This window comes from Cynocephalus volans, chromosome 4, assembly GCF_027409185.1.
Source record: "Cynocephalus volans isolate mCynVol1 chromosome 4, mCynVol1.pri, whole genome shotgun sequence".
Taxonomy (NCBI): Eukaryota; Metazoa; Chordata; class Mammalia; order Dermoptera; family Cynocephalidae; genus Cynocephalus; species Cynocephalus volans.
The window spans coordinates 160,897,098-160,921,376 of NC_084463.1; the positions used below are offsets into that span (position 1 = coordinate 160,897,098).

The window sequence follows — 24,279 nt, forward strand, 5'->3', positions numbered from 1 at the left end:
AACTAAGGTGGGGTTCAGGTAGGGCTGGGTCTCCTTCCCCACAGACCTGTTCCCTTTTCAAGCCTACATCTGAAGGTTGTATTCAGTTTCCTACCCCATATGTTCAAAAACTTCAAGTGCTAGTGGCTCCTACATTTATCAACCTTGACCTTGGCAAAGCCTTTCTCTGAACCACAATCACTCCAAGCCCTAAAGAGATGACAACGCCTGTCTAAAGTATTTTAGGATTGAACCAGACGGTCTGTGTAGAGCGATGACCCTGTGCCCAGTGCTTAGTGAGTCCTTGATAAAATAGTCGCAGTTCCTGAGCACCTGCTGTGTGCCAGGTGGGGAGCTGGGCACTAGGTGGCCTTCTCTATCCCTCCCTTTTGGTCTGGAAGGCAGGTACACTTGTTTTTATTTCTCACCCGAGGAAACAGGCCGAGAGAGTCAGTCCAGCGGCTGGAAGCCCAACAGCTCGCCTGGGCTGGGCCTGGCTTCGGATTGCGCGCAGGGCTGACCACCGCCGGCCCGGAGTCCCCGCCCGCTGGCTGCACTTCCCGCCGCCGCCAGCTCCCGGCCGGCCCCGCCTCCTCTGCCGCGGCCCCGCCCCCGGGCGGAGCCAGCGCCGGGAGCAGTAGCGGGAGAGCAGGCGGCGGGACCCCGGCGCGGGAGGAGACGGCTGGGCGGGAGCCCCAGAGGTACCGGTGGGAGCAGGGTGCGGGGGGCACCACGGTCGGGCCGGACAGGGGAGAAGGTGACCTGGCCATGGGTCCGGGTGGTGTGTGTGTGGGAGGGGGGACCTCGCCGCATTCGCCGCCTGCACCCTCCCGACCTTCCTCCGGGTTCCAGCTCAGTCCTGAGTCAACATATCCAGTCCCCTGTCTCCGGCGGGCGGCCTCCACTCTCTTCTCTGCGCGACGGCTTAGCCCGGCTGGTGAGCCGGTGAGTGGACACGGCTGCTTCCGACTCCTTTTGGCGGCGCTGGCCGCACGCCACTGCCCCTGCTGCTGAGTGTGTTTGGGGCTCCCCCTATTCTGGGACTCCCCTTTTCCCTGGACGGCCTCCTCCCCTAGCCTTTACACACCTTCCCCCAGTCCCTGGGCTGGCCGGGGAGGAAACATCTGTCGTGCCCCCTGGCAGCAGAAATGGGGTCATGACCTCCAGATGTGCTGGGAGGCGTCCAGCACCTCCTCTTGGGGCAGCCAGGCCTTCCGGATCTGTGGGGGCGGGGCCGATCCCCTCCCCCCCACCAGTGACACAGGCCCCGAGGAATGTCCCAGCCTCAATGGACCCTGTGTGAAGCTGCAGGGTTGAGGGCAGAGCCCTCCAAGGCAGGGCTAGAGCCCAGCATTGGGCCAGAGCCAGAGGCAGCCCATGGGCTGGGTGCTCACACATGCACAGAGCTCGGCCCACACGGAGCAGGGGCCTGCACAGACCCCCTCATGCCTTCTCGCCCCCGCTCACACACCATAGTCCAGGCCCAAGCCTGCAGTGCCCTGAGCTTGGCACATGGAACCAGGGCCTGCACCTGCCATGCACACAGATGGCTAGCTTCACTCACTTAACCCTCCTTCCCATGTCCCAGCAGTCTTGGAAGGGGACAGGAATAGTTAACCCCATCTTAGAGATGAGTAAACAGGCTCAAGGGCAGCATCAGAGCTTGTCCTAGGAAAAACCAAGGTAGGAAGCAGGCTGAGCTTTGCAGGCCTCACTCAGTTCTGGAGGCCCCAGCTGAGGGGTGCACAGAGCTCCTCCCGTCACCCCCTTTTGGCCATCCCCACGTGATGTCACTGGATCATGCACGAAGACCCACCAGCAGATGCCTGCACCCCCAGTGGAGGGTCCCCAGGTTCCAGCCCAAGCTGCCCACTCCACCCAGGGTTCACGAACTTGGGGTGACTCCCCTGCATGTTATCACACTACCTTTTGCACCCACTCCTGGCCTCGCCACATTTCCGCACTTAGCAGGTCCCTGGGGCCTTAGGTGTCTCTGTCTTACATCCTGTGAGACCTTGAGTCTCAGCCCAACCCCCCACCCGCCCCACACCTACGCACATAGGAACAGTAGTGGGTAGGTGCAGCTCTGTTTAGGCCATGGAGGTTGACAGACCCAGGTTCAAATCGTAGCTCTGACATGGAATCACTTCAGGCAAGAGCATCTCCTTATCTGGACCTGTTTGACTTTCTGTCACACAGGGTTCAGACCTCCCTGTCCACATCACTGAGACCAGGTAGGCAGAGGTCCCCATGGGTCCCAGTTCTAGTAAAGGGGCCTAGTCAGCATGACTCACTCTTGTACCAGGAATGGACACAGCAGTCTGCAAGAGGGTGGGCCCTGGCCTGTACTTCAGGCCAGGGTGACTTGAGTCTCATGATGGAGCTAGTGTGACCCCAGCACCTTCCTCAGGATGTGGAGGCTGGGCAGGGGGCTAGGCCCAGAGTTGTGACCACTTCCTGTGCCGAAGGAAGTCCTCTTGCCATTCCTGCTGCCCCGCTGCCACTCCCTGGGAACCCCTGTGTCCCTGAGGTATCAAGGCTCTAAGGGCCAGGGCATTGGGACCAGGCCTGTGGGTGCTTGGCTCCTCAGGGACCCTGGAGGAAGTGGTAGGGGCAGAGAGGAAGGTCTCTGGGGACAGGACGTCCTCCCTTTGTCAAGTGGGCAGGACCCAGACACCGGTGGCCCCATGGGTTTCCCGTCCCAGCCAAGATGAGTTGTCTGTCCACTTGGGTCAGGCCTTGGTAGGGACTTTCACACTGGGCCAGGCCAAAGCCAAGGTGTGTGGATGGGAATTGGGGGACCCTGGCAGCCCCAGGGTTGCCCAGTCTCCAGGACCCTCAGGGCCAAGGCCCAACAGCCCAGCCCCTGGCCTGGCCTAGCACTAAGATGGGGAGGGGGCTGGAAACCTCAGCCCTAGGCAGATGAGGAAGTGGCCAGGAAAGCGGAAGCGGCTTTGATGGTCTCGGAGGGGGGCCGGAAGCCAACCCGGGTGGTGGAGGACCAGGCTAGGGGCCAGGTTCCTGTTTTCGCCCCAGGCCCCTCTGAGCAGCCCCCTCCTCCTTCAGGGTAGGAACTGCTGCCGCAACTTCGGCCTGCCGGCTGGGCACCAAACACCTGTGCCTGCCAATGCGGCCCGGCCCCCGGAGAGTCAGGCCCACAGAACACGCCCATGTGGGCCGGCGGTGTGGGGAGCCCTCGGCGGGGCATGGCCCCCGCGCCCACCGATGACCTCTTTGCCCGAAAGCTGCGCCAGCCAGCACGGCCCCCGCTGACACCACACACCTTCGAGCCGAGGCCAGCCCGGAGCCCGCTCCTGCGCAGTGGGAGCGATGCAGGCGAGGCCCGGCCCCCCACACCAGCCAGCCCCCGTGCCCGTGCTCACAGCCATGAGGAGACCAGCCGCCCCTCTCTGCCTTCCACCCGGCTCTTCACTGACCCGCTGGCACTGCTGGGGCTGCCAGCTGAGGAACCAGAGCCCACCTTCCCGCCAGTACTTGAGCCCCGATGGTTTGCCCACTATGATGTGCAGAGCCTGCTCTTTGATTGGGCTCCAAGGCCACGGGGGACAGGGGGACGCACAGAGGTCAGCTCTGGGACCCCGGCTTCAGCTGAGGACCAGGCTACCAGCTCAGACCTGCTGCTTGGGGCGCCTGGCTTTGTGAGCGAGCTTGGGGGTGAGGGTGAGCTGGGCCTGGGTGGAACAGTTTCCCCACCTGTGCCCCCTGCCCTGCCCAATGCGGCTGTGTCCATCCTGGAGGAGCCACAGAACCGAACCTCAGCCTACAACCTGGAGCACGCAGACCTGGGTGCTGGCTACTATCGCAAGTACTTCTATGGCAAAGGTGAGGGGAAGGCAGGCCTTGACGGGGCGAGAGTGGGTTGAGGGCAGAGGTTCCTGTCATCTGCAGTGCACGCAGTAGGGCTCATGAACTGTCCTTTTTCTGTAAAGTCTCTGGCCATAGAAAGAATCAGAAGCTACTAGGTCCACTTTTAACTACCTCCTTAAGGCCAGCCCCTGGTCCTCCCTGGCATCCACGGCATGCCCCTCTGCCTCTGTTTGGTTCATCCTCACAACCCTCCGGGCTGGGGAGAGATTTCCTATATGTATTTCTGTTGTGAATACTCAGGCCTGAAAGCCCTGCACCTGGGACGCTTGATCTCACCATTTCTGCGAAGAGACAACCCCAAGACATGGAAGGAAGAATATGGGCATAGCGGGCAGGGCCAGGGCAGGATCTAGGCCTGGGAGTAGGGAGGCATTGGCCTCCTGGTCTGGAGCAAGGTGTGATGTGGGTGGAGCCACGGGGGGCGGGACTTAGTCTAGCGTCTACACTGGGTGATGAGAAGGGGCCTAGGGCAGGTCTTAGTGATGGGCGTGGTCGAGCGAGGGTGGGGCTGCGGGAGGGGGAACCGATCATCCACTGCCAGGTCTCCCCAGAACACCAGAACTTCTTCGGGATGGATGAGGTGCTGGGCCCGGTGGCAGTGAGCCTGCGGCGGGAGGAGAAGGAAGGCAGTGGAGGCGGCACCTTGCACAGCTACCGCATCATCGTGCGGACCACGCAGGTGGGCTGGGATCATGGGGTCAGGCCGTGGGTTGCCTCCTCCACGGTCCGTATAGATCTTGAGCGCCCCTACCCTCCCTCCTCAGCTCCGGACCCTCCGAGGCACCATCTCAGAGGACGCGCTGCCGCCGGGTCCCCCGCGAGGCTTGTCCCCGAGGAAGCTTCTGGAGTCCGTGGCGCCGCGACTGAGCCCGATGTGCCTGCGCCTGGGCTCAGCCTCCCCCAAGGTGCCACGCACTCTGCTTACACTGGATGAGCAAGTGGTGAGTGGCCCGTGAGTCCCCAGCCTTATGGCTAGATCCTGTCTGAACCTGGCCTGCCCAGCTCCCAACCCCCTAACCTTGACTCTGACCCTGGGCTGGGAGGTGACCCCAAGAGAGCTGGCTTTTCAGAGAGAAGGCATCAGAGGTCATCTGGAGCCTTGCTTCTCAAAGGAAGATCTGTAGACCAGCAGCATCCACATCATCTGGGTTTGTTAGAAATGCAGATTCTGGGGCCCCACCCCTAGTGAATCAGAGTGTGCATTTTAAAAAGATCTGAAGATGACACATATGTACCTTACAGCCCTAAAAGCCCTGATCTAACTGTGCTGCTCCTGCAATTCCCTCATCATTCCTGGCCAATTTGCCTTGCGCCCCTGCTTGGTCTCCTCTCACTGTGGGGTGTCACTCCTTTCTGAAGCTGCCTGTTCCACTTCGAGACAGACAGGCCAGTTGGAAGTCCTTCCCTACCCTGTGCTGAAAGCTTCCCACTGGCCCTGATTCTCCTGCTCTGTATCACTCAATTCATCTGTTATTCAACAAACATTTCTCACATCTTCTTGGTGCCAGGCCCAAGACTGGATGCTTGGGACAGGTCCAGGCCAGGTGCTTTCTTTGAATAGCTCACAGCTGTGTGGGGGAGAAAGACCCACAGACAATTGTGGAAATATAGGAGCGGGATAACAGTGAACGGGGAAAGTTGAGGGCTCTATGGGCACAAAGGAGTGCTGACAACCCTTCCTTGTCCAGGGAACAGGGTTTTACATCATGGTGGAAACGCAAGAGCTCAAGCCAGGATAAGTGTTTTCTGGGCTTTCTGGGCAGAATGAACAATTTGTGCGAAGGCTTAGAGACTGAAAGTATATCACATTTAGGAAGTTCAGTGTGGCTGGAGTTAGGCTTGTGGGGGAGGGGAAGCGGAGAGGCTTGCATTTGGCCCCGTGGGTACTAAGAAGCTGTGGAAAGATTCAGAGCAGATCTGAGAGGTACAGTGGCCGTCTGGCTGCAGCGTGGGGACGAGACTGGAGGGGCAGGGAGGCCAAGCCAAAGGCTGTTGCAATTGTCCAAGCTAGACGTTATGGCGATGATGGTGGAGGTGAAGAGAAGGTGACAGTCCAGGGGTGGTGTAGCCCTTGTGACTGACTGAAAGATGGGGAGTGTTGAGATTCCCCAGCTTATTGGCCCCTGGGAGTAGCACTTTTATGGAGAAAGGGCAAGGTGGGAGAGTCACAGCAAGGAGGTGAGGTGCCGAGGTGCTGGAAGGACATCCAGGAACCTGGAGTTTGGGAGAAGGGTCTGGGCTGGAGGCAGAGATGGAGATGTCACCTCATGGAGGTGGCCACTGAAGGGGCGGAGCACAGGTGGAGAAGAGGCCCAGGCAGAAGAGGGTGGGGTCCCTGGGGCCTCAGGCAAGGTGAGGTTCCACTTGTCCCCAGTGCCAGCTGTGGCCAAGAGTGTTCCAGGATGAAGCCATATCTGTGGGCTTGTAGGGAAGTTGGGGTGTAGAAGCTGGGGTAGAATTGGGGCTGCAGGGGGTTGGGAGGAATGAAATTGAAGCAGGGACTGTGAGTGTAGACAAGCTTAGCTATGAAGAAGGGAGGTAAGAGCTGGACAGGAACCCAGGGTTGTTTTAATGGGGTCAGAGGAAAGGAGCCAGGAGCGGAGAGGGCAGAGAAACTGGAGCAGAGGTGGTGCATGGCTCAAGGCCTCCAGAGACTGGGCTGGGGGTGCCTCAGTTTCGACAGACGGTAGGACAATCTGGCCTTGAGATAAGGATGACAATGGGAACATTTATTGGCAGCAAGTACACTGTGCATGGGGTCCTTTCTGTGAATCACCTCCTCGATTGTCGCATGAGAACCAACCTCCTCTGATCCCTTCCCACCTGTGACCTCCTCCACCCTCCTGAGTACTAGGAGCAACACAGACTGCCCCACTTGAGAGGCCAGGACACAGAAGTGGCTCAGAGAGGGATGGTGCTCAGGGCCACAGAATCAGGCAGCTCACCCCCGGGCCAGTGTCCCGTCCATTCCCCACGACGTGGCAGGAGTGCAGCTGGTGGGGGACTGAGGCCTATGCCTTTTGCCTTCCCCTTCCCCACTGTCCCCCCAGCTGAGCTTCCAGCGCAAGGTGGGCATCCTGTACTGCCGGGCAGGCCAGGGCTCCGAGGAGGAGATGTACAACAACCAGGAGGCAGGAGCGGCCTTCACGCAGTTCCTCACCCTGCTGGGTGACGTGGTGCGGCTCAAAGGCTTTGAGAGTTACCGGGCCCAGCTGGACACCAAAAGTGAGGCCCGGGGTGCTGGAGGGGTGGGGAAGACTCATGCTGAAGGGCAGACTTCTGTGGTGAGAGCCGCCTTTGTCATTCCTTTTTCCACATTGTCCTGGGCTGGGAGCTGGAGAGTTCTCTGTGTAGGCTGTGGACCTGATTCAGGGCTGCAAAGGCCAAGCTGCCTTCATTCTGTCTCAACACCCTCATCCTCGATCTCCCTTTGCCCTGGTGGGGCTGTAGCCTGTTGGGGCAGTTAAGGCTGAGGTCCTTAGACCTCGTGGCCTGGGCACTGGCTGGTGACATGAAGGGGTTGTCCCCCTGCTGTTTGAGGCACGGAGGCTCCTGGGTGCAGTCAGGGATGGCAGGTTCAAGCCACTCACATTCCCTTTGCTCTCCCTCTGTGTCCCCAACTTCCTGGCCACAGCGGATTCCACGGGCACACATTCTGTCTACACGACGTACCGAGACCATGAGATCATGTTTCATGTGTCCACGATGCTGCCTTACACCCCTAATAACCAGCAGCAGGTGTGTGGGGGGCTTAGGATGGGGGGGTGGCCAAGGACTTCTGGGGAACCCTGGAGGGTGCTGCATAGGTGGCAATATTTGAACCTTGGCCTGAGCTCTGTTGACCCCTAACAACCCTCCCCTCTAGTGGCCCCTTCCCAAAGAGGAACAACCCAGGCCTTCTCCATGGGCAGGTGGGGAGCCACTGGTGCCCAGGCTTTGCCCTGCCTGAATGAGGAGAGGTTTGAGGAGGAGACAGGCGGTGCACTCACATCCCCCACCATTTAACCCCCAGCTTCTGCGCAAGCGCCACATTGGCAACGACATTGTAACCATAGTATTCCAGGAGCCTGGCAGCAAGCCCTTCTGCCCCACGACCATCCGTTCACACTTCCAGCACGTGTTCCTAGTGGTGCGCGTGCATGAACCCTGCACCCCGCACACCTCCTACAGGTGGGTGCCCGGGTTGTCCCAGGTCTCCCATGGGCACGGTGTCCTGGATCCTCCCTACTCACTACCGCCTCCCTCCCCGCAGGGTGGCCGTGAGCCGCACCCAGGACACCCCAGCCTTCGGGCCAGCTCTGCCCCCTGGCGGAGGCCCCTTCCCTGCCAACGCCGACTTCCGGGCCTTCCTGCTGGCCAAGGCGCTCAATGGCGAGCAGGCGGCGGGCCATGCACGCCAGTTCCACGCCATGGCCACGCGTACGCGCCAGCAGTACCTGCAGGACTTGGCCACCAACGAGGTGACCACTACGTCGCTGGACTCGGCCTCGCGCTTCGGCCTGCCCTCCCTGGGCGGGAGGCGCCGGGCACCTCCTCGGGGACCCGGCGCCGAGCTGCAGGCTGCGGGCTCGCTGGTGTGGGGAGTGCGCGCGGCGCCCGGGGCGCGGGTCGCGGCCGGCGCCGAGGCAGGCGGCCCTGACAGCGCCGAGGTGCCCTGCCTGCTGGGCATCTCGGCCGAGGCTCTTGTGCTGGTGGCGCCCCGCGACGGCCGCGTAGTCTTCAACTGCGCCTGCCGCGACGTGCTGGCCTGGACCTTCTCCGAGCAGCAGCTCGATCTGTACCACGGCCGCGGGGAGGCGATTACGCTGCGGCTCGACGGGCCCCCGGGCCAAGCCGTGGGCGAGGTCGTGGGGCGCCTGCAGGTGAGCCTGGGTGTGAAACGGGAGGCCTGGGGGTAAGGCTGGATGCCAGCACACAGGCCACCCGGGTCCCTCGGCGCGCCGGGGGCGGAGCCTGCTTTGGAACCCGCTGCCCCGCTGAAAGTCGAGGGGGACAAAGCCAGCCTGGAAGCTTGGCAAAGCTGGGACTGGGGGCCCTCGGGAAGCGACTGCTGGTCTCGGAGCCTCAGGTCCTCATCTGTCGGGCGGGCGCCGATTCTCTCTTTGCGGGGTCAGGCTGTTTGGAAAGTTCTGAACGGCCTGGGGCGGGGCCGGGGGCCAGCGCTCGTGCGGCCCCGCCTCGGGAAGCCCCGCCCACGCCCCGCCCCGCCCCGCCCCGCAGCTGGTGAGCCGCGGCTGCGAGACCCGGGAGCTGGCGCTGCCCCGCGACGGCCAAGGCCGCCTGGGCTTCGAGGTGGACGCCGAGGGCTTCATCACGCAAGTAGAGCGCTTCACGTTCGCCGAGACGGCGGGACTGCGGCCCGGGGCGCGCCTGCTGCGCGTGTGCGGCCGGACGCTGCCCAGCCTCGGCCCCGAGGCCGCTGCCCAGCTGCTGCGCTCGGCGCCCAAGGTCTGCGTCACCGTCCTGCCCCCCGACGAGAGCGGCCGGCCCCGCAGGTCAGGGTGCAGGGGACGCCAGGGGGTGGGAAGACCGGGCAGCCGGCCCCCGCCCAGCCCAGGCTCCCGTGTGTACATCAGCGTCCTCTCAGGAATCCCGTGTGGATGCCTTTCCTTCTTGAGAGAACTCCCCGTGGCTCCCCCTCTCTGAACCGCACTTTTTGTCGTGTGTTAGAATGGGACCAGTTAAACACGTTGCTTCCACTACCCGAACATCAAATAGACCCCACCCGACTAGCCTTCCCCCGCCCCGCCGCATATCGCGTGCTAACCGAGGTACAGGCAGACTTTCCGCAAAGGGCCAGAGAGTAAATATTCTGGGCCGTCTTGGCTATCTGGTCTCTGCTGCAGCTACTCAGCTCTAGTTGTAGGTAAATGAACGTGTGGTGTGTTCCACTCAATTTTGTTTATGGACGTGGAAAATTGGGTTTTATATAATTTGCACTTGTCTTGAAATATTCATTTGATTTTTTTCAACTAGTTAGAAATGTAAAAACCATTCTTAGCTCACAGGAGGTCAAAAACTGGCATATCTGTTTAAAAAGAAGAAAAAGAAAAAAAGGCACAGGCCGTATTTGGGTTCAGGCAGTAGTTTTTGGATGCTGATCCATTTACCTGTGCTGTTATTTAACCTCTGGCAGCACTTTTATCCCCATTTCACCAATGGAGAAATTGCTGTTCACAGTGATTTGCCCAGGATACACGGAGGCAGCACTGGGGTTTTAAGCTAGGTGTGGAAAAATGTCCAGTAACCAGGCAGACATTTTTCATTGTCAGGGAGTTGGAGGAGCTCTCCTCCTCCTGGAAATGAGCCTCTGGCAGCAGCTGGGGATGGCACTGGGGGACTAGGGAGTCCTGCCTGACACCACCCCTTCTCCCCCAGGAGCTTTTCGGAGCTGTACACGCTGTCTCTGCAGGAGCCCAGCCGGCGGGGTGCCCCAGAGCCAGTGCAGGATGAGGCCCCAGTGTTGGGCCTACTGTCCAACACAAGGCAGCTACTTCACCTGTGCCTGCAAGATGGTGGCAGCCCTCCAGGGCCAGGGGATCTGGCCGAGGAGAGGACTGAGTTCTTGCACAGCCAGAACTCGCCATCATCCCGCAGGTGCACCCTCTTGGCCTCCCCTCTCCGCCAGCCCAGTGAGGCCTGGACAGGCAGGCCTCAGGGGAAGCAGTTTCCAGTAGTGAGCCACCCCCCTCTCCCCAGCTCCCTGTCAGATGAGGCCCCAGTCCTGCCCAACACCACCCCAGACCTCCTCCTGGTCACCACAGCCAAGCCGTCAGCTCCTGGTGCTGGCAGGGAGACACCCTCCACCGAGGTGAGCAGAAACAAGGCTCTGGAACCCAATGGCACAGTGGTGACAGTGGGTGTCACTGTATCCATATCCACTTCTCCTCCCCAGGACAGGCCCAATGGCCATGAGGACAAGGAGGACAAGGGGGACCCGGCCCTAGAGCTGAGCACCTCCATCCTGCCACGAACTTTGTCTGTGAGGAACTCCATCAGCAAGAGTGAGTGTGGAGCAAGGCAGGTGCAGGAGGGAGCAGGAGGGCAGCTCCGGGCTCCCCTGGCTGAGCCCACTTCTGCCCGCAGTCATGTCGGAGGCGGGCAGCGAGACCCTGGAAGACGAGTGGCAGTCCATCTCGGAGATCGCCTCCACTTGCAACACTATTCTGGAGTCACTGTCCCGAGAGGGTGAGGCCACCAGGGCGCTGAGGGTAGGAGCCAGGATGGGGCTCTCTCTCTTTCCGACCTGCCCACACAGTCCCTCTGTCCCCATAGGACAGCCCATCCCAGAGAGAAGAGACCCCAAGGGAACTCCAAAGTCTGATGCTGAGTAAGGCTCCCCATCCTCATGTAGCCCCTGTATCATGCATGTGTGACCACTCTTTGTGCCTGTCCCCTGGAGCTGAGCATTATCCAAGGTTCTGCTTCCACATGCACTTAAGTCTGAGAAGACAGGGGCTGGGCCCCCTCTCACTCAGGTGGGTCTGGGAGCCAACCTGTGGCACTGCCTTGTGTCCTGGTCCCACTGAGTCCTGACCCCCATGTCCTCAGGCCAGAACCTGGGAGCCTGTCAGAGAAGGTCTGTCACTTGGAGTCCATGCTCAGGAAGCTGCAGGAGGACCTGCAGAAGGTGAGGGGGTGGGCTGGGGTTGGTGGGGAGTCACAGGGCTACCCCAGCAAAGGGCCAGCTGCTCTGACTCCTGTCTCCCCCCACCCCCAGGAGAGGGCAGACAGGGCAGCTCTGGAAGAGGAGGTGCGGAGCCTGAGGCACAACAACCGGCGGCTCCAGGCTGAATCGGAGAGCGCAGCCACCCGCCTGCTGCTGGCCTCCAAGCAGCTGGGCTCGCCCACCACCGACCTGGCCTGAGCTGGCTGTGCCAGCCTCTGTCTGGCTATGGGCCTGCCTCAAACTGCATGGCCCATCAGGGCACCTGGGTCACACGGGGCCCTCAGCCCTCCTCAGGAATTCTCTCCCCGCGCAGAGGCGCATCTTAGCACTGCCCCCACTCCCCAGCCCATTATTTGGTGGCAGAGTTGCCCCTACATCGTCCCTGTTTGTAAATATTCTGTGGAGAAAAGGGGACTTCAGGGAGTAAAGAAGCCACTGCTTTTTGTGTCTGTACATGTGTTTAAGACATGACAGGGGGAGGGGTTTTGCCCCCAGAGGTCTCAGCCAAGCTCCGAGGGCCAGTTAGAAGCACAGGTCCTGGGAACATTGGCTCAGGGTAGGGCTGGCATTCACTAAGAGGTCTCTGAGGCTAGGTGACCCCTTGACTTCTCTCCCACAAACATTTATTTGGTTCTGTTGGGAAGCAGGTGGCCACACTCCACACCTACCCTGCCTGGTTCTCCAAGCCCTGGAAGCCAACTTGAGGGGCTGAGGTCAGGGGCAAGGGAACAGAAAGTGGACCTATAGGACAGGAGAGGGACAGTGCTTAGGGGTCAAGGAGAACCAGGCTTTGCCTCACAAGGCTCTGCCTCACAAAGCTCTGCCCCCCAGTGCAGGCCCCACTCTGGTCTCTGAGCCCTCAAGCCCGGTATTGCCTCAACCACCTGGCCATATCTTGCAGGGCCCAATTCCAGAGGTGGTAACTTCTCTGCCTCAGTTGCCTGGGGAGGAAATTGGCCCTTGACCCACTTCTCCCTTCACCAGCCTATGATCCCTCTGTTCCTCACCAGATGGGGTCTTTCCCATGAGTGGCATCATGAGGTCCAAACTTGAACTCTGTCTAAACCCTGTGTTTTCTGGCCCTGAGGCCCTAACAGGGCACTGACTTGCTCAGCATCTCATGCCTCATCCAGCCCCTTCCCTAGGCTGGTTGAAGCTCACTCTGCTGAGACCTAGGCTCTGGGCCTGTTACTTAGGCAATGGCAGGATGAGAAACAGAGCGTCAGGGGAACAGGAAGTCTTCATGGAGGAGGTAATGTGAGGGCTGAGTTTTTTTTTTTTTTTTAAAGATGACCGGTAAGGGGATCTTAACCCTTGACTTGGTGTTGTCAGCACCACGCTCACCCAGTGAGCGAACCGGCCATCCGTATATGGGATCCGAACCCGGGGCCTTGGTGTTATTAGCACCGCACTCTCCCGAGTGAGCCACGGGCCGGCCCCGTGAGGGCTGAGTTTTGAAGGTGGAGCAGGAGTTCAGCAGGCAGAGGTTTCAAAGGTATCCTGGTGGGACCAGCTTATTGGACTAGAGTCAGAGCACATGTAGGAGCCAGGATCGCTGGAGCAGGAGCTGGAGCTGGATGGTACAGACTTGTGACAGGTGCAGTGGAGATCCTAGATTAGCAGTTGTCAACACTGCCCCAGCTTTTCCTGTTGTGGACTATAGTGAGCAGCCCTCACAGGGCAGTGCAGAAGGCTCTGGTCACTCTCTGGGGGTGTGTCTGCAGAAAATTGGGTTCTGGTCATGTGGATGATAGATGTTTAAAGGGAGAGTGACAGGATGAGATTTGGGTGTGAGTCCTTTGGCTGCAGGGAAGCCAGGGAGGAGGCTGCAGCAGCAGTCCCGGTGGGAGGTGGTGGTGACCTAAACTATGTGATAGCAGTGGTGATGGAGAGAAGTGGACAGATTTGCCAAGACCTCATGAGGGATTGGATGCGAGTTGCTAGGAGAGAATAGGTGGCATCCACAGTGGTGGCCACGTTTCTGGCTGGAGCTCCTAGAGGGTGGCAGGGCCATGGCTGAGACGGAGAGGGAAGGAGGGGCAGGCCAGGGATGGCTGAGGTCATTTGGAACAGTGTTGGTTTGAGAGGCCTGAGGGACGTAGGGTGGAGATGTCCAGTGGGCTGGAGTGCAGCGGTTAAGAAACCTGGGCTGGAGGGCTGGCCGGTTAGCTCAGCTGGTTAGAGTGCAGCCTTCTAACACCAGGGTCAAGCGTTCGGTTCCCCATACCGGCCACCAAAAAAAAAAAAAGTCTGGGTTGGAGACAAAGATTTGGACTGGTGAACTATGAAGTCACTTAGGGAGTATGGGAAGGACCGTGAGAGGATTTCCGGGGGTCACTGCAGGACACCGGGAAAACCAAGAACGAGGTCTGGGCTGGAGGATCTGGGCTCACTCGTTTCCCTTTGGAACTCCGGTTGGGGATATCGCGTGCAGCTCCTCCGTCGGCTTCCTCTGGGTCAGGAGCCTTATCACCCCGCCGGGTCCCTCCTTCGGCTCCGCGGCTCTATCGAGCCCCACCCTCCCCCCACCGCCCCCAGGCAGGTTCGCCCGGGTCCTGACCCGGCCACCATTTCGGGCTCCGCCCCTCGGGCGGGAGTTCCGTTTGGCCCGGCCCATGAGTGGGTCACCCTTGCTTCAGGCCACGCCTCTAGCCCCGCCCCCCGAGCGAGAGGCCCCACGGAATCTGGACTCAAGCGTCTTCCGGTTCCCTAACATGCGCCGCCCGCTAGCATCTCTCGCAGCCGCCGTCGGTGGGGGTCTGTACCCAGGGCCTGTTGTGTTCCCAGGGGACTCGCTAACTTTTGCAGCGCATCCTACTAACGAAAACCCGTTTGCCCCTGCCATCACCTCCCGCAAGGGTGCAAAGCCCAGAAGAGAGACGCCACCGGCCTCAGCGCAGGAATTTTCCTGAATGCTATTACCTGGCCTCCCCGTCGCTGAATGCTCTGTGCGCGTGCGCACCCGTGTAGGCGGGCTCTAGCCGGTCAGAGCCTTCCGCTGCAGCGCGTGCGCATGGGCCCGACCAAGCCGGAAGTACGTTTAGCACTAGCTCCATTGGGCCTGGTCTTTGTTCAGGCTTCCTGGGGCTGTGGATTAAGATTTCTTCGTTCATCTCGGAACGGATAGGATATCAACGCATAGGTGGGGCAGGCCTAGACCTTTACCTGGCATCTCCCATTCCCAGACAGAGGCAAGCTTTTCCTTGGCCACCCAAGAGATAAAGCCCAAACTTCTTAGCCCTGCATTCTTGATCGTTTACAGCCTGGCCCTATGGAATCTTTCCAACATCGTCTCTCTTACCTGGCTCACCTCCAAATGCTGGCTCGCCCCTCTTTGAGATCTACCCTCTGTTGATTTAAGACCTGGAGCTATCGGGCCTCTGTGAAGACTCTTGTAACTGCTCTATCCCCAGAGCCAATGGGCCCCACTGAGCTCTCACTGCGCTGGAAGCCACACTGTAGCTGCCTGTTTTCATCCACTGGATAGTAACGGGGGGGTTCCAAGGGCATCCTCTGTCTGCAGGCTCCCGGATGAGTGTACATATTCATCCAACTCTGAATCACCAGTGTCCAGCCTGACGTGACCAGCAAAGTGTGCACTCAGTGTTTGCTGAAAAAAGGCAAATCTCTGGCCAGCTTGGCAACAAATTTATTAGTTCAGAGTAGAAAGAGCAAGAGTCCAATTGCTTTGATTCTTCAGTTAAAACTGTGCCTCTTGACTGGAGAGCTGCCAACCTGCCCTCCTCCTACTCTCCAAACAACTCACCCTATTTTTTCTTTCCTTTTTGTTGTCTGCCTGGTGCTCACCCTACTATTAAGGCACTTGAGAAAAGAGGGAGCAGGAAACAGGGAAGCCTCAGAACAAACCCTCTCTGGATCCAGGAGAGGGCCAGTACTGTCCCACCAGTTCCTTTCAGCCACAGTTGAGCAAGGAAAGAGCTGGCAGAGACCTCTGCAGGGCAGGAAGGCCAGTCTCTCAAATGCTGGTGTTAAGCACAAGGACAATGCCAGCGCCATGGAGAAGGGGTTGGTAATAGGGGCATTATTCTGGATCAAGGTGTAAATGAACCCATGATGTGAGGAAGACACTTGATAATATGGCTTTGCGGCCTCAAAGGCCATAGCTCCAGCCCGCCCCTCTCTCTAGGAGAGTACTAGAAGCTGGAGGATGGGGATGGGTGCTCCAGAGTTCCTTATAGAGGGAAGGGAGCTAACCATCAGGATAGAGGAAGAAAGAGTTTGAGTTCTCCCAGTCCCCCCTTTCCAGAGAAGTTAATGCTTCTGCTTAAGCACCTCCAGAGAGAGAGAGATATAGATACTGCTGATAAAAGAATAAAATGCGCTCCCACCCCCCAGAAGACATTACCCAAAGTTGGGGGCAGTTGGAGAACAAGCCCCCAGAATCCATAAGTGCTTTGGGAGGGCTTCAATCCCCTGCAACCCAGTACCTGGGCAGAGCAGGCATCACCCCTTTAGGAGCTGATCTGACTCAGAAGGGCTGAGAAGTCCATGTCTGCGATGGAGGAGAAGTCTTCATCCCCTGAGAGGAGGCCGTTGGGGAGCCCTGAGGCCCCAAGGGGGGCAGGAGCTGGGTCAGGGGGCCTCTGGGACCCTGTCACCAGGCGAGTTATGGCCTCAGGGTACTCCATCAGCATGGGCTCAGCTGTGTGGGGGGCCATAGATACACCCTGGTTTAGCAGCTGCTGAAACTCAGAGTTGTCGACAGATGCCAGGTCCGTGAACACGGTTGGGTCTGTGCTATTGCCCAGCAGGGCTCCCAGGTCTTCATCAGCATCAAACTGCAGCTGCAGCAGGGCCTCTGACAGTGTTCCTTCCCCAGCCTGGGGGTTCTTGGTGGCAGGTGGAGCCACAGCCTGAGGAGGGCCTGAAGCTAGGACAGGGGCCGGGGTCGGGACCTGGGCCAGGACTGGGCCAGGGGCTGGGGTTTGGGCCAGGACTGGGGCTGGTGCCAAGCCCGAAGGCTGACTTGGGATCTGCCCAGAAGAATATACCATGGGCGAATACTCATCAAAGTTGATGGTGCTGAGAGATGGCGTAAAGGGGTAGGGCTGGGGAGCTGGAGGAGAGAGACAGAGAGGCGGGGGTCAGAGAAAACTCCAGAGACCCATCCCATCCTCTGCACCCCAGCCCCTCTCAATAGTGCTTAGGATCAATCCCTTTCTATGGAGTCACTGGCAACACCCTGGCTTCTTCCTCTTACCCAGTCTGACCCAGCCTGTAGGGTCCAGTCTAGCCACACCTCCTTAGAGCCCTCCCTGACTACTCAAGCCCACAAAGCTCTCTCACCTCGGACCTCTTAAAGCTCTCCCAGCTTTTAGAGGAAGGGACACTTTCAGAGATCAGCTGATCTCACTTTACAGCTGAAAAACCAAGTCCTGAGGGTATGAGCCCATGGAGCACCAGTGAGTAATGGCCTTAACTGGGCACTTTGTCACTCTTTTTTGAGCCATACACCAGCACATACATCCTGCTATATTATTTTATTTATTTATTTTTTAAAAAGATGACTGGTAACGAGATCTTAACCCTTGACTTGGTGTTGTCAGCACTACGCTCTCCCAAGTGAGCTAAGCGGCCATCCCTACATAGGGATCCGAACCCATGGCCTTGGTGTTATCAGCACCGCACTCTCCCAAGTGAGCCATGGGCCGGCCCTCATCCTGCTACTTTAGAGGTGAATTTTTTGTTTCCCTAATTCAACTGAGAGCTGAGTGCAGAGAATGTGCATTTTTTAACTTCTATATCCCAAGGTATCTATTCTCAGACTTCACTGTGTTTTAGCATCCCCAAGGAGTTGCTCGTTTCTGGGCCACACTTTCAAAGCCTCTAATTCAGGAGGTCTGCATTGGGGCCCATGAATCTGTACCTCCACTGCTCCCCAGATGACCCTGACAGAGGTCACCAGGCTTTCCCCCTTGAGAAACATGAACCCAACAGACAACAGGCTTCAGACACCTGCTGGTGAGGCTGATTCCTCTTCTCCTCTCCCTCGCAGGTGTCTCAACTGCAGGCTGAACAGATTTGAACCCACTGTCTCAGTGGGACAAAGGAAATCCTTACCTGGCTTGGGGACAGAAGTTGAACTGCGGGAAGGCACAGCAATGCGCCGGGATGGAGGCCGGGGGTCAGTGGGTCCTGCAGGGTAAGGGCTGGGTCAGTTCTCAGCTCCTGGGGTGCCCCCCCCACGACCTTTCTCTCTGGCTCTCCCACTCCCCAGCTCACCATTGAAAGGACTCTTCTTCATGATGCTCTTGAAGGTCTCATATGTCCTTTTGCGTTTCTCCTCAATCCGGTGACGATCATCTGGGAAAGTAACAGGGAGAAGTGGGACTCACTCAACTCAGCTGAGCCCCCCAACGCTCTCAAAGGGCCCTAAGGAGGAAGGCAGGAGCCAGGCTTTCCCAAGACCCATTCTCCTCGCCTTCCCAGCCAATGAGAAGGAATGTGTGACACTGTGACACTCAGCAATTCTAAGAACCCCACAGCTTTCTGAAAAGGCCTCCAATGCCCATCTAAGGCCATGTGGATCTGCTCGGGTCACTTCTCTGCTTAGAAACCTTTAGAGGCCCCCCACTGCCTTCAGGATGAAACCCGGGATGAAGGCCTTGAGCTTAACATGGCCTCCTCTGTCTGGGCCGCTCACTGCCTGACATCAGCCCCCACCTCAAAGACACCCTGAGGCTGTGCCCGTGCCAACAGCCTGCCCTTCCAGGTGCTGGGCTGCCACCTGGAGAATGCGCTTCTGTGTCCTTCTGCAAGTGCAATGCCGCCACCTCCATGCTGCTGGCCTCTGCGCTCTCAGGGCACTTTGCACACACCTGTCTTGCATGTTGTCCTGTGACTTAAGGTCTGTTTTGTTTGCTTATCTTCCTCACGTGACTGAGCTTCTGAAGGACAGGGAGCATGTCTTTTCCATTTTTGTATTCACAATACCTGGCACGTGACCTGGTACCAAGTGGGCACTCAAAGCCTTGACCAAAACGTGGCTGGGTTGTATGCTAGTGACAAGAAACACACAGTATGGCAACAGGGCCCTGGAGCCACATGGCCTGGGTTCAAATGCTGACACTGCCACTCAGTAGCAATGTGAGCTCAGACAAGTCAGACACTATCTCCTACCTCAAAGGTTCCTGAGAGATTAATATCAGGTAATTCACTGAAATGCCTGGAATAGGGGGAGACGTCGTAGGAGCTCAGTCAAGTCTAGAGTATCATTATTATTAAATGAGTGGAGAAATGGATTTTGGATATCATGTCAATCCCAAGCTCTGACTCCAGCTGTTGGCCCTCCACTACAGCCCCAGACATCCAGCCCCGCTGCTGCCCTCCCAGCTGTGTACCGGTGTCCGGCAGGTACTGGAATTCCATGGGCTCGCTGAGCTCCCGATCGGAAGGCCGCCGCAGCTGCATGGAGACACGCACGGGAGCCTGCAGGCTGGGGTCCGCGTAGGGAGGGGTCCGGAACACAATGGCCACTTGTCGGTGCACATCAGCTTGTGAAAAGGAGCCTCGGGCCTCCCAGCCTGGTCCCGTGAAGTACACCTCAATGTCCTCTGCAGGAGATGGGATGGCAGCGTGTCTAAACCCCCCTCTTCCCAGTCTATACTCCAACTTCTGATGCGTGTCTCTTCAGATACATCACCCTGCTGCCCCTGAGGTCCCAGAGGCACTGGGGGGTATTAAAACCAGTTACCTGGCACTCACCATCTCTGCTCAACCTTGCCCCTCACCTCTTGTTCCAAAGAGCCCAGCCCTGCCCCCTAGTGTGTACCTTTCTGCACCTTGTCACACAGCAGGAAGATCTCATCCCCACCGAGGCAGCTCCCAGAGTTTCGGTTCACTCGGCAAATCTTGAGCTCAGCAGTGTTGGGGGCACCTGAGGGTGTGAGAAGAAAGAAGAAAGCCCTGAACCACCGGAGGTCCTGGGGTAGCCTGCAGGAGATGCAACACCCCTGCCCAACCTAGAGTCAGGGTCGCCCGGAGCTTGCTGACCACACCTCTGCAGCCAAAGCCAGACCATTCCCATTGGCTCCTCACCCCAACCAATTCAGCAACTTTACAGTGCTCACGGCTGTTCTAGGCAAGAATACAGCAACATACAAACCCTAAACATCTCTGCCCTCACGCAACTTATGGTCCAGTGGGAACCAATCTGATCTCACCTTCTCTTTCTCCACCTGACCCAAGCAATCTTGAAGGCCTGGTTCATACTCACCTTGGCAATGAACTCTTCTCTCCTGACCCTCAGATTATCCTGATTTCCTGTCCTTGGGGCTCCAGGGCCCTTTTATTTTCATTCATCCTTCTGGTTACTTAACGACTACAGTTGACCAATGTCAGCCCAATTCACCATGAGCTTTCTGGGAGCTTCCATCATGGAGTTCTCTCTAACATTATCTACCTCCTGGGAGTTCATTTCCTACAGCCATTAGCACACTTCTGGGCACACCACACTTTCATCACATGGTACCGAAAATGCCCATTTCCCATCAGACTCCCTGCCAGCCTGAAAGCCACACCACAAGGGCAGCTCTGGGTCTTCTTTGCCCTGTCTCCCCAGCTAGCACAGAGCTGGGCACAGAAGAGATGATAAATTTACTGGATGATTGAATGAAGCCAGAGCGCCTCCCGCAGGCCACGCCCACCCCAACCCCCCTTCCTCCTACCCAGGCCCACCCCTCTCCCCTCTCCCCTTCCCACGGCTCCCCAGCCACTCACGGTTATCAAAGATTGGATGAGAGAGGACAGGTGGCAGGCGGAGGGGCCTGCCCGATGGGTCCCGCACTGTCACCTGGAAGCAGAGCCGTACAGCATTCAGGTCATAGTCCCCACGCTGCTCCTCTATGGGAACTGCCAGAAAAACAGGTGGTTAGCAGAGCTGGGGCTGAGGTGTGGGGAATGAGGGAGGTGGGGAGTTCTGGGCTGGGAGGGCTGGTTAAAGGCATGTGAAACAGTACAAGTCCTAGAGGAAGAAGAGGAAGACAAGGTTCTAGACGCGTCACTAACTCTACTGTGACCCAGAATGACAGGTCCCCCCTCTGGGCCTCAGTTTCCCAGTGGTAAAATGGGAGTGTATACTGAATAATGGGCAACAAGATTCCATCTGTACTGTGAGTCTTGGCCAATGAGGGAAAGATGCAGGTACGGTGGCGTGGGGAGGGTGCCAGAAGGTTGGGGCTGCAGGCAGGCTCAGGTCTTCGCCCCCTCACCCCTCACCTTGGAAGGGGTTGTTGTTGGTCTGGATGCGCTGACTGATGGCTTGCTCCAGGTCCCGCTTCTTCACACACTGGATCCCCAGATTCTGGAAGCTGAGGCACCCCCCAGGCATCAGTTCCACTGTCTCCAGCAGAGTCTGGACCCCCCTGCATTGCCCAGTCTGCCTCACCCCCCAGATAATTGCTCCCTGCTTAAAGCTCTCTGACAGCTTCCCACTGTGCTGCAGTGAAACCCACTCCCTTGCCAGTCTCCTTGCCACTCCCCACCCTCAGCCACAGGGGCCTCTTTCTGTTCGCCACACGCAATAAACTCATTCCCACTTCAAGGCCTTTACAGTTGTTGTTCTGCTTGGAATGTTCTTTCCATGCTTCTCTGCTCTTTCTCAGAATTCAAGTCTTAACTGGGAGGGGCCTTCCCTGACCTCCCGAGCCAAAGTAATGAGACCAGCTCCCCCGCCTCCCTCACCCTGGGCTGCCCTTCCAACCTATTAGCCTGTTTCATTTTCATCACTGAAATTATTACTCCCTAAACAGTATCTTGTTTATTTATTTGTATATTTATTTACAGCCTGTCTTTGTCAACTGGTAAGCTCCAGGAGAGACTGCTGGTTCACTGGTTTCCTTCCTTACACAACAGATGTGACATGCCCTTCCAGCCATGCATGCAGGTCAGGGGTTCAGAGGTGATTAGGGACCCATCCCTATCCTATGGAGCTTACATTTGCTACAGAGTGGACACAGAAACAGAAAATTTCAAGACAAAAGAAGTCTGCTTGCAGAGCTGGGGACAGAGGAAGGAGTGAGGAATTCTGCCCTGTGTCCCAAAAGGAGTAACACTGTAACAGCTACTCAACTGCCCCGCCTCCTGTCCCCCACCTCACCCCCTAAGTATTTGGGTTTTTTCTCCAAGACGTCTCCCACCTGTGGATGCAGCGGTCCGGGCAGAGCTCAGCCTCATAGAAGCCATCCCGGCAGTCCTTTCCCACAAGCTCATGGGGATGAGGCCGGTGAGGAGGGTCCTTAGTGACAAGGGAGATGCGAACTGTCCCTGGTCCTGTGTAGCCATTGATCTGTCCAAAGTGCAGATAGCGCTTTAGAGGCCTAGGAATTCCCAACCTGACTCCCAGATACAGAGGGTATGGTGGCGCAAAGGCAAGCCTGCTGGAATCCCACAGTCCTTTCCCCTACGCCACCCCTGGTGGCGGCGCTACCTTGATGGTAGGGTGGGTCTTGGTGGTGTCTGTGCTCCTCTCGCCCGGGATGCTGCCCGCTGAGCGACCCTCGCACTTGTAGCGGAAGCGCATACCCCGCTGCTTGGGCTGCTCGATGATCTCCACATAGGGGCCGGAGGCCTGGGCTGGCTCTGCAGGGGGGCATGGGCGACCCCCATCAGGCAGCTGCCCCCATTGCCCCTACCCCTGGGGAGCCCCTCCCCAGCCACTGAGGAAGGATGGTCCACTTACCTGAGGGGAAGATGAGGGGGAACAGGTCTGAAAAGGGAGGGAGACAAGGGTCAGCCCAAGCCCACTTCCCGTCCTCACCAGAAGGGCCCGCGTCCTCCCTCCGAGGGAAACTGAGGCAGGACCTGCACCCTAGAACCTGCCATGAAACTAAGGGGGGGGGATAGGAGCCAGAAACACCTGTTTCTTGAGGGAAATTGGGTAAGGAATCCTTCCTCCACTGAGGGAAACTGAGTCAGGGTCTGGTCCACTTTCATGAGGAAAACTACGGGAGGGCACTCCGTCCCAACCACCCATCCTGAGAGGAAACTGAGTCAGATACATTCTCCTCTGACAAGGAAACTAAGTCAGAGCGGCCCCATGGACAGTAGGGGTAAACTGAGTCAAGGCTCACCCTGCACTCCTACCCAGGTAAGATACTGAGTCAAGCCTCCCTCCACCCAGAGGGGAAACTGAGTCAGACCCCTCATCTCCTGCCCCGCCCCGCGCCACCATCCGGCCGGCCGCTCCCTGCGCAGCGCCCGTCGGCGCAGGAAGGGGCGGAAGGCGACGCGGGGGATCCCGCCGAGTCCCCAGCGGCCCCGGCGCGGCCACCCCGCGGGCTGGGAGGGGCGCCCTCACCGTCCATGGCCGGGGTCCCGGGGGCGGGGCCGGGGTCGCAGCTGGGCCCGCGGCGCGCGCTACAGTCGAGCCATTCGCCAGAGGCGGAAATGCGCCGCGCGCCCGCCGCCGCCGCGTCACTGCCCGGAATCCGGCCGCGCCTGCGCGCTGCGCCGCCGCCGCCGCCGCCGTCTCCCGCGCGGGGGCCGGGAGCAAGTGCGCGCCGCGCGGAGGACGCAGAGCCGTGCGCGCCGCCGCCGCCGCCGCCGCCTCCGGAGACCGAGAACAAGTGCGCGCCGCGCCCGGGACCAAGAGGCTTCCCGCTCGCAAGCCGCTCCCGGGGCTGGCGCGGCGGCGGCTCGGCTCGCTCCCCGGTCCTGGCCCCGCCTGGAGGGCGGGCCCGCCGATTACTCACTATGTTTTTAGGGGATTTCGGGGCCCCTCCCTCCGGTCGGAGGAGTTTGGTGATGTCACCCGAGGCCCGCTCTGGAGCACAGCCAGGGCCGCTAGGCTGCGGTCGGCCGCGCTGCGCAGGGAAAGGCCCGGGCCCGCGGCGCCCGCGAGGATCGGGGGGCTGAACTTCACTCGGGTTTCCTAATCGCTAAAGGTGCCTTCTGGTGGTTGCGCCTCAGAAGCACTTTAGTCCCCCACCCACCCCAGTCTGGATGCGGCTGGGGGACAGGGGAGCCCGGACCTCCCCACCCGGCAGTGCTTGGATCGTGGAGCTTCGCGGAGCCTGCTGCACGGACGGGGCTCGTCGCCTCTCCCGCTAAAGCGCCCGCTTAAGATGCGGCCAAACTACCGGCCTACGGGGTAATGGGTGCGGGAGGTGCTCGGGGATAGACCCCAGAGCCTTCTCTCTGCAGGCTGCCGCTCGTGTCTCCGGAGGTCCGGGACTCACGGGGGCCGCTGGGACCCACAGGGTCACGCCCCTCCTTGCGTTTCCCCAGGGCCTCCCACTAGGGCCCAGCCTCGGATGGCCTAAGGGGTCCCACTAATTAACTGTATGACCCCCCCCGCCCCCGGTGCTATTATCAACCCCAAGGCCGGGCCCAGGGCGCGTCCATGCGGGGTGGGGGTGGGAACTGGGGCTGGAGCTCCCTCCGCTCCGGGCTGCCGCCTCATCCCAGAATGGGGATGCTCCACTGGAGGCAGCGGAGTCTCCTCCAGAGGGAGAAAGACTTTTATTTTCTCTGAATTCGTTCTAAATTAGGAAATCATGTGGGAATTGGAAAAGATTGGAAATTCTGACTTGCTCTCCCGGAGTCTGAGAAAACAGGAAAAGTGAAAATAGAGTTTCCACCCCTCCCACTCATTTCAGTTTCTCATGTGGCTGGCCGTGATTAGAAAAGTCAGTTTATTCTTTTGGGGAGGGACTTCAGGTTGACAGATGAATTAATTATACTCTCTAGTTAATGACAAACTCATCATCGATCCTTGCAGCATC

General features: G+C 58.8%; 2 protein-coding genes across 2 annotated transcripts; one reads left to right on the forward strand and one right to left on the reverse strand.

Annotated features, from left to right (window-relative positions):
• The first annotated feature begins 622 nt into the window (after positions 1 to 622).
• Positions 623 to 11,944, forward strand: SIPA1 (signal-induced proliferation-associated 1). The gene is made up of 16 exons (XM_063093578.1): positions 623 to 680; positions 3,046 to 3,822; positions 4,419 to 4,546; positions 4,632 to 4,808; positions 6,918 to 7,092; positions 7,502 to 7,605; positions 7,880 to 8,037; positions 8,120 to 8,729; positions 9,088 to 9,362; positions 10,246 to 10,464; positions 10,567 to 10,678; positions 10,763 to 10,871; positions 10,954 to 11,055; positions 11,143 to 11,197; positions 11,419 to 11,497; positions 11,588 to 11,944. The coding sequence occupies exons 2-16, from the start codon at positions 3,150 to 3,152 to the stop codon at positions 11,732 to 11,734; spliced, it is 3,123 nt and encodes a 1,040-aa protein (XP_062949648.1). The 5' UTR covers positions 623 to 680; positions 3,046 to 3,149; the 3' UTR covers positions 11,735 to 11,944.
• A 3,225-nt stretch (positions 11,945 to 15,169) lies between these two features.
• On the reverse strand, positions 15,170 to 22,936 carry RELA (RELA proto-oncogene, NF-kB subunit). Its single transcript, XM_063092939.1, has 11 exons — positions 22,854 to 22,936; positions 22,236 to 22,262; positions 21,984 to 22,135; positions 21,694 to 21,842; positions 20,774 to 20,865; positions 20,276 to 20,407; positions 19,329 to 19,433; positions 18,898 to 19,110; positions 17,780 to 17,860; positions 17,618 to 17,692; positions 15,170 to 16,613 (listed from the first exon to the last, which is right to left on the reverse strand). Exons 1-11 carry the CDS (start codon positions 22,858 to 22,860, stop codon positions 16,009 to 16,011), a joined length of 1,638 nt encoding a protein of 545 aa, XP_062949009.1. The 5' UTR covers positions 22,861 to 22,936; the 3' UTR covers positions 15,170 to 16,008.
• Positions 22,937 to 24,279: the final 1,343 nt, after the last annotated feature.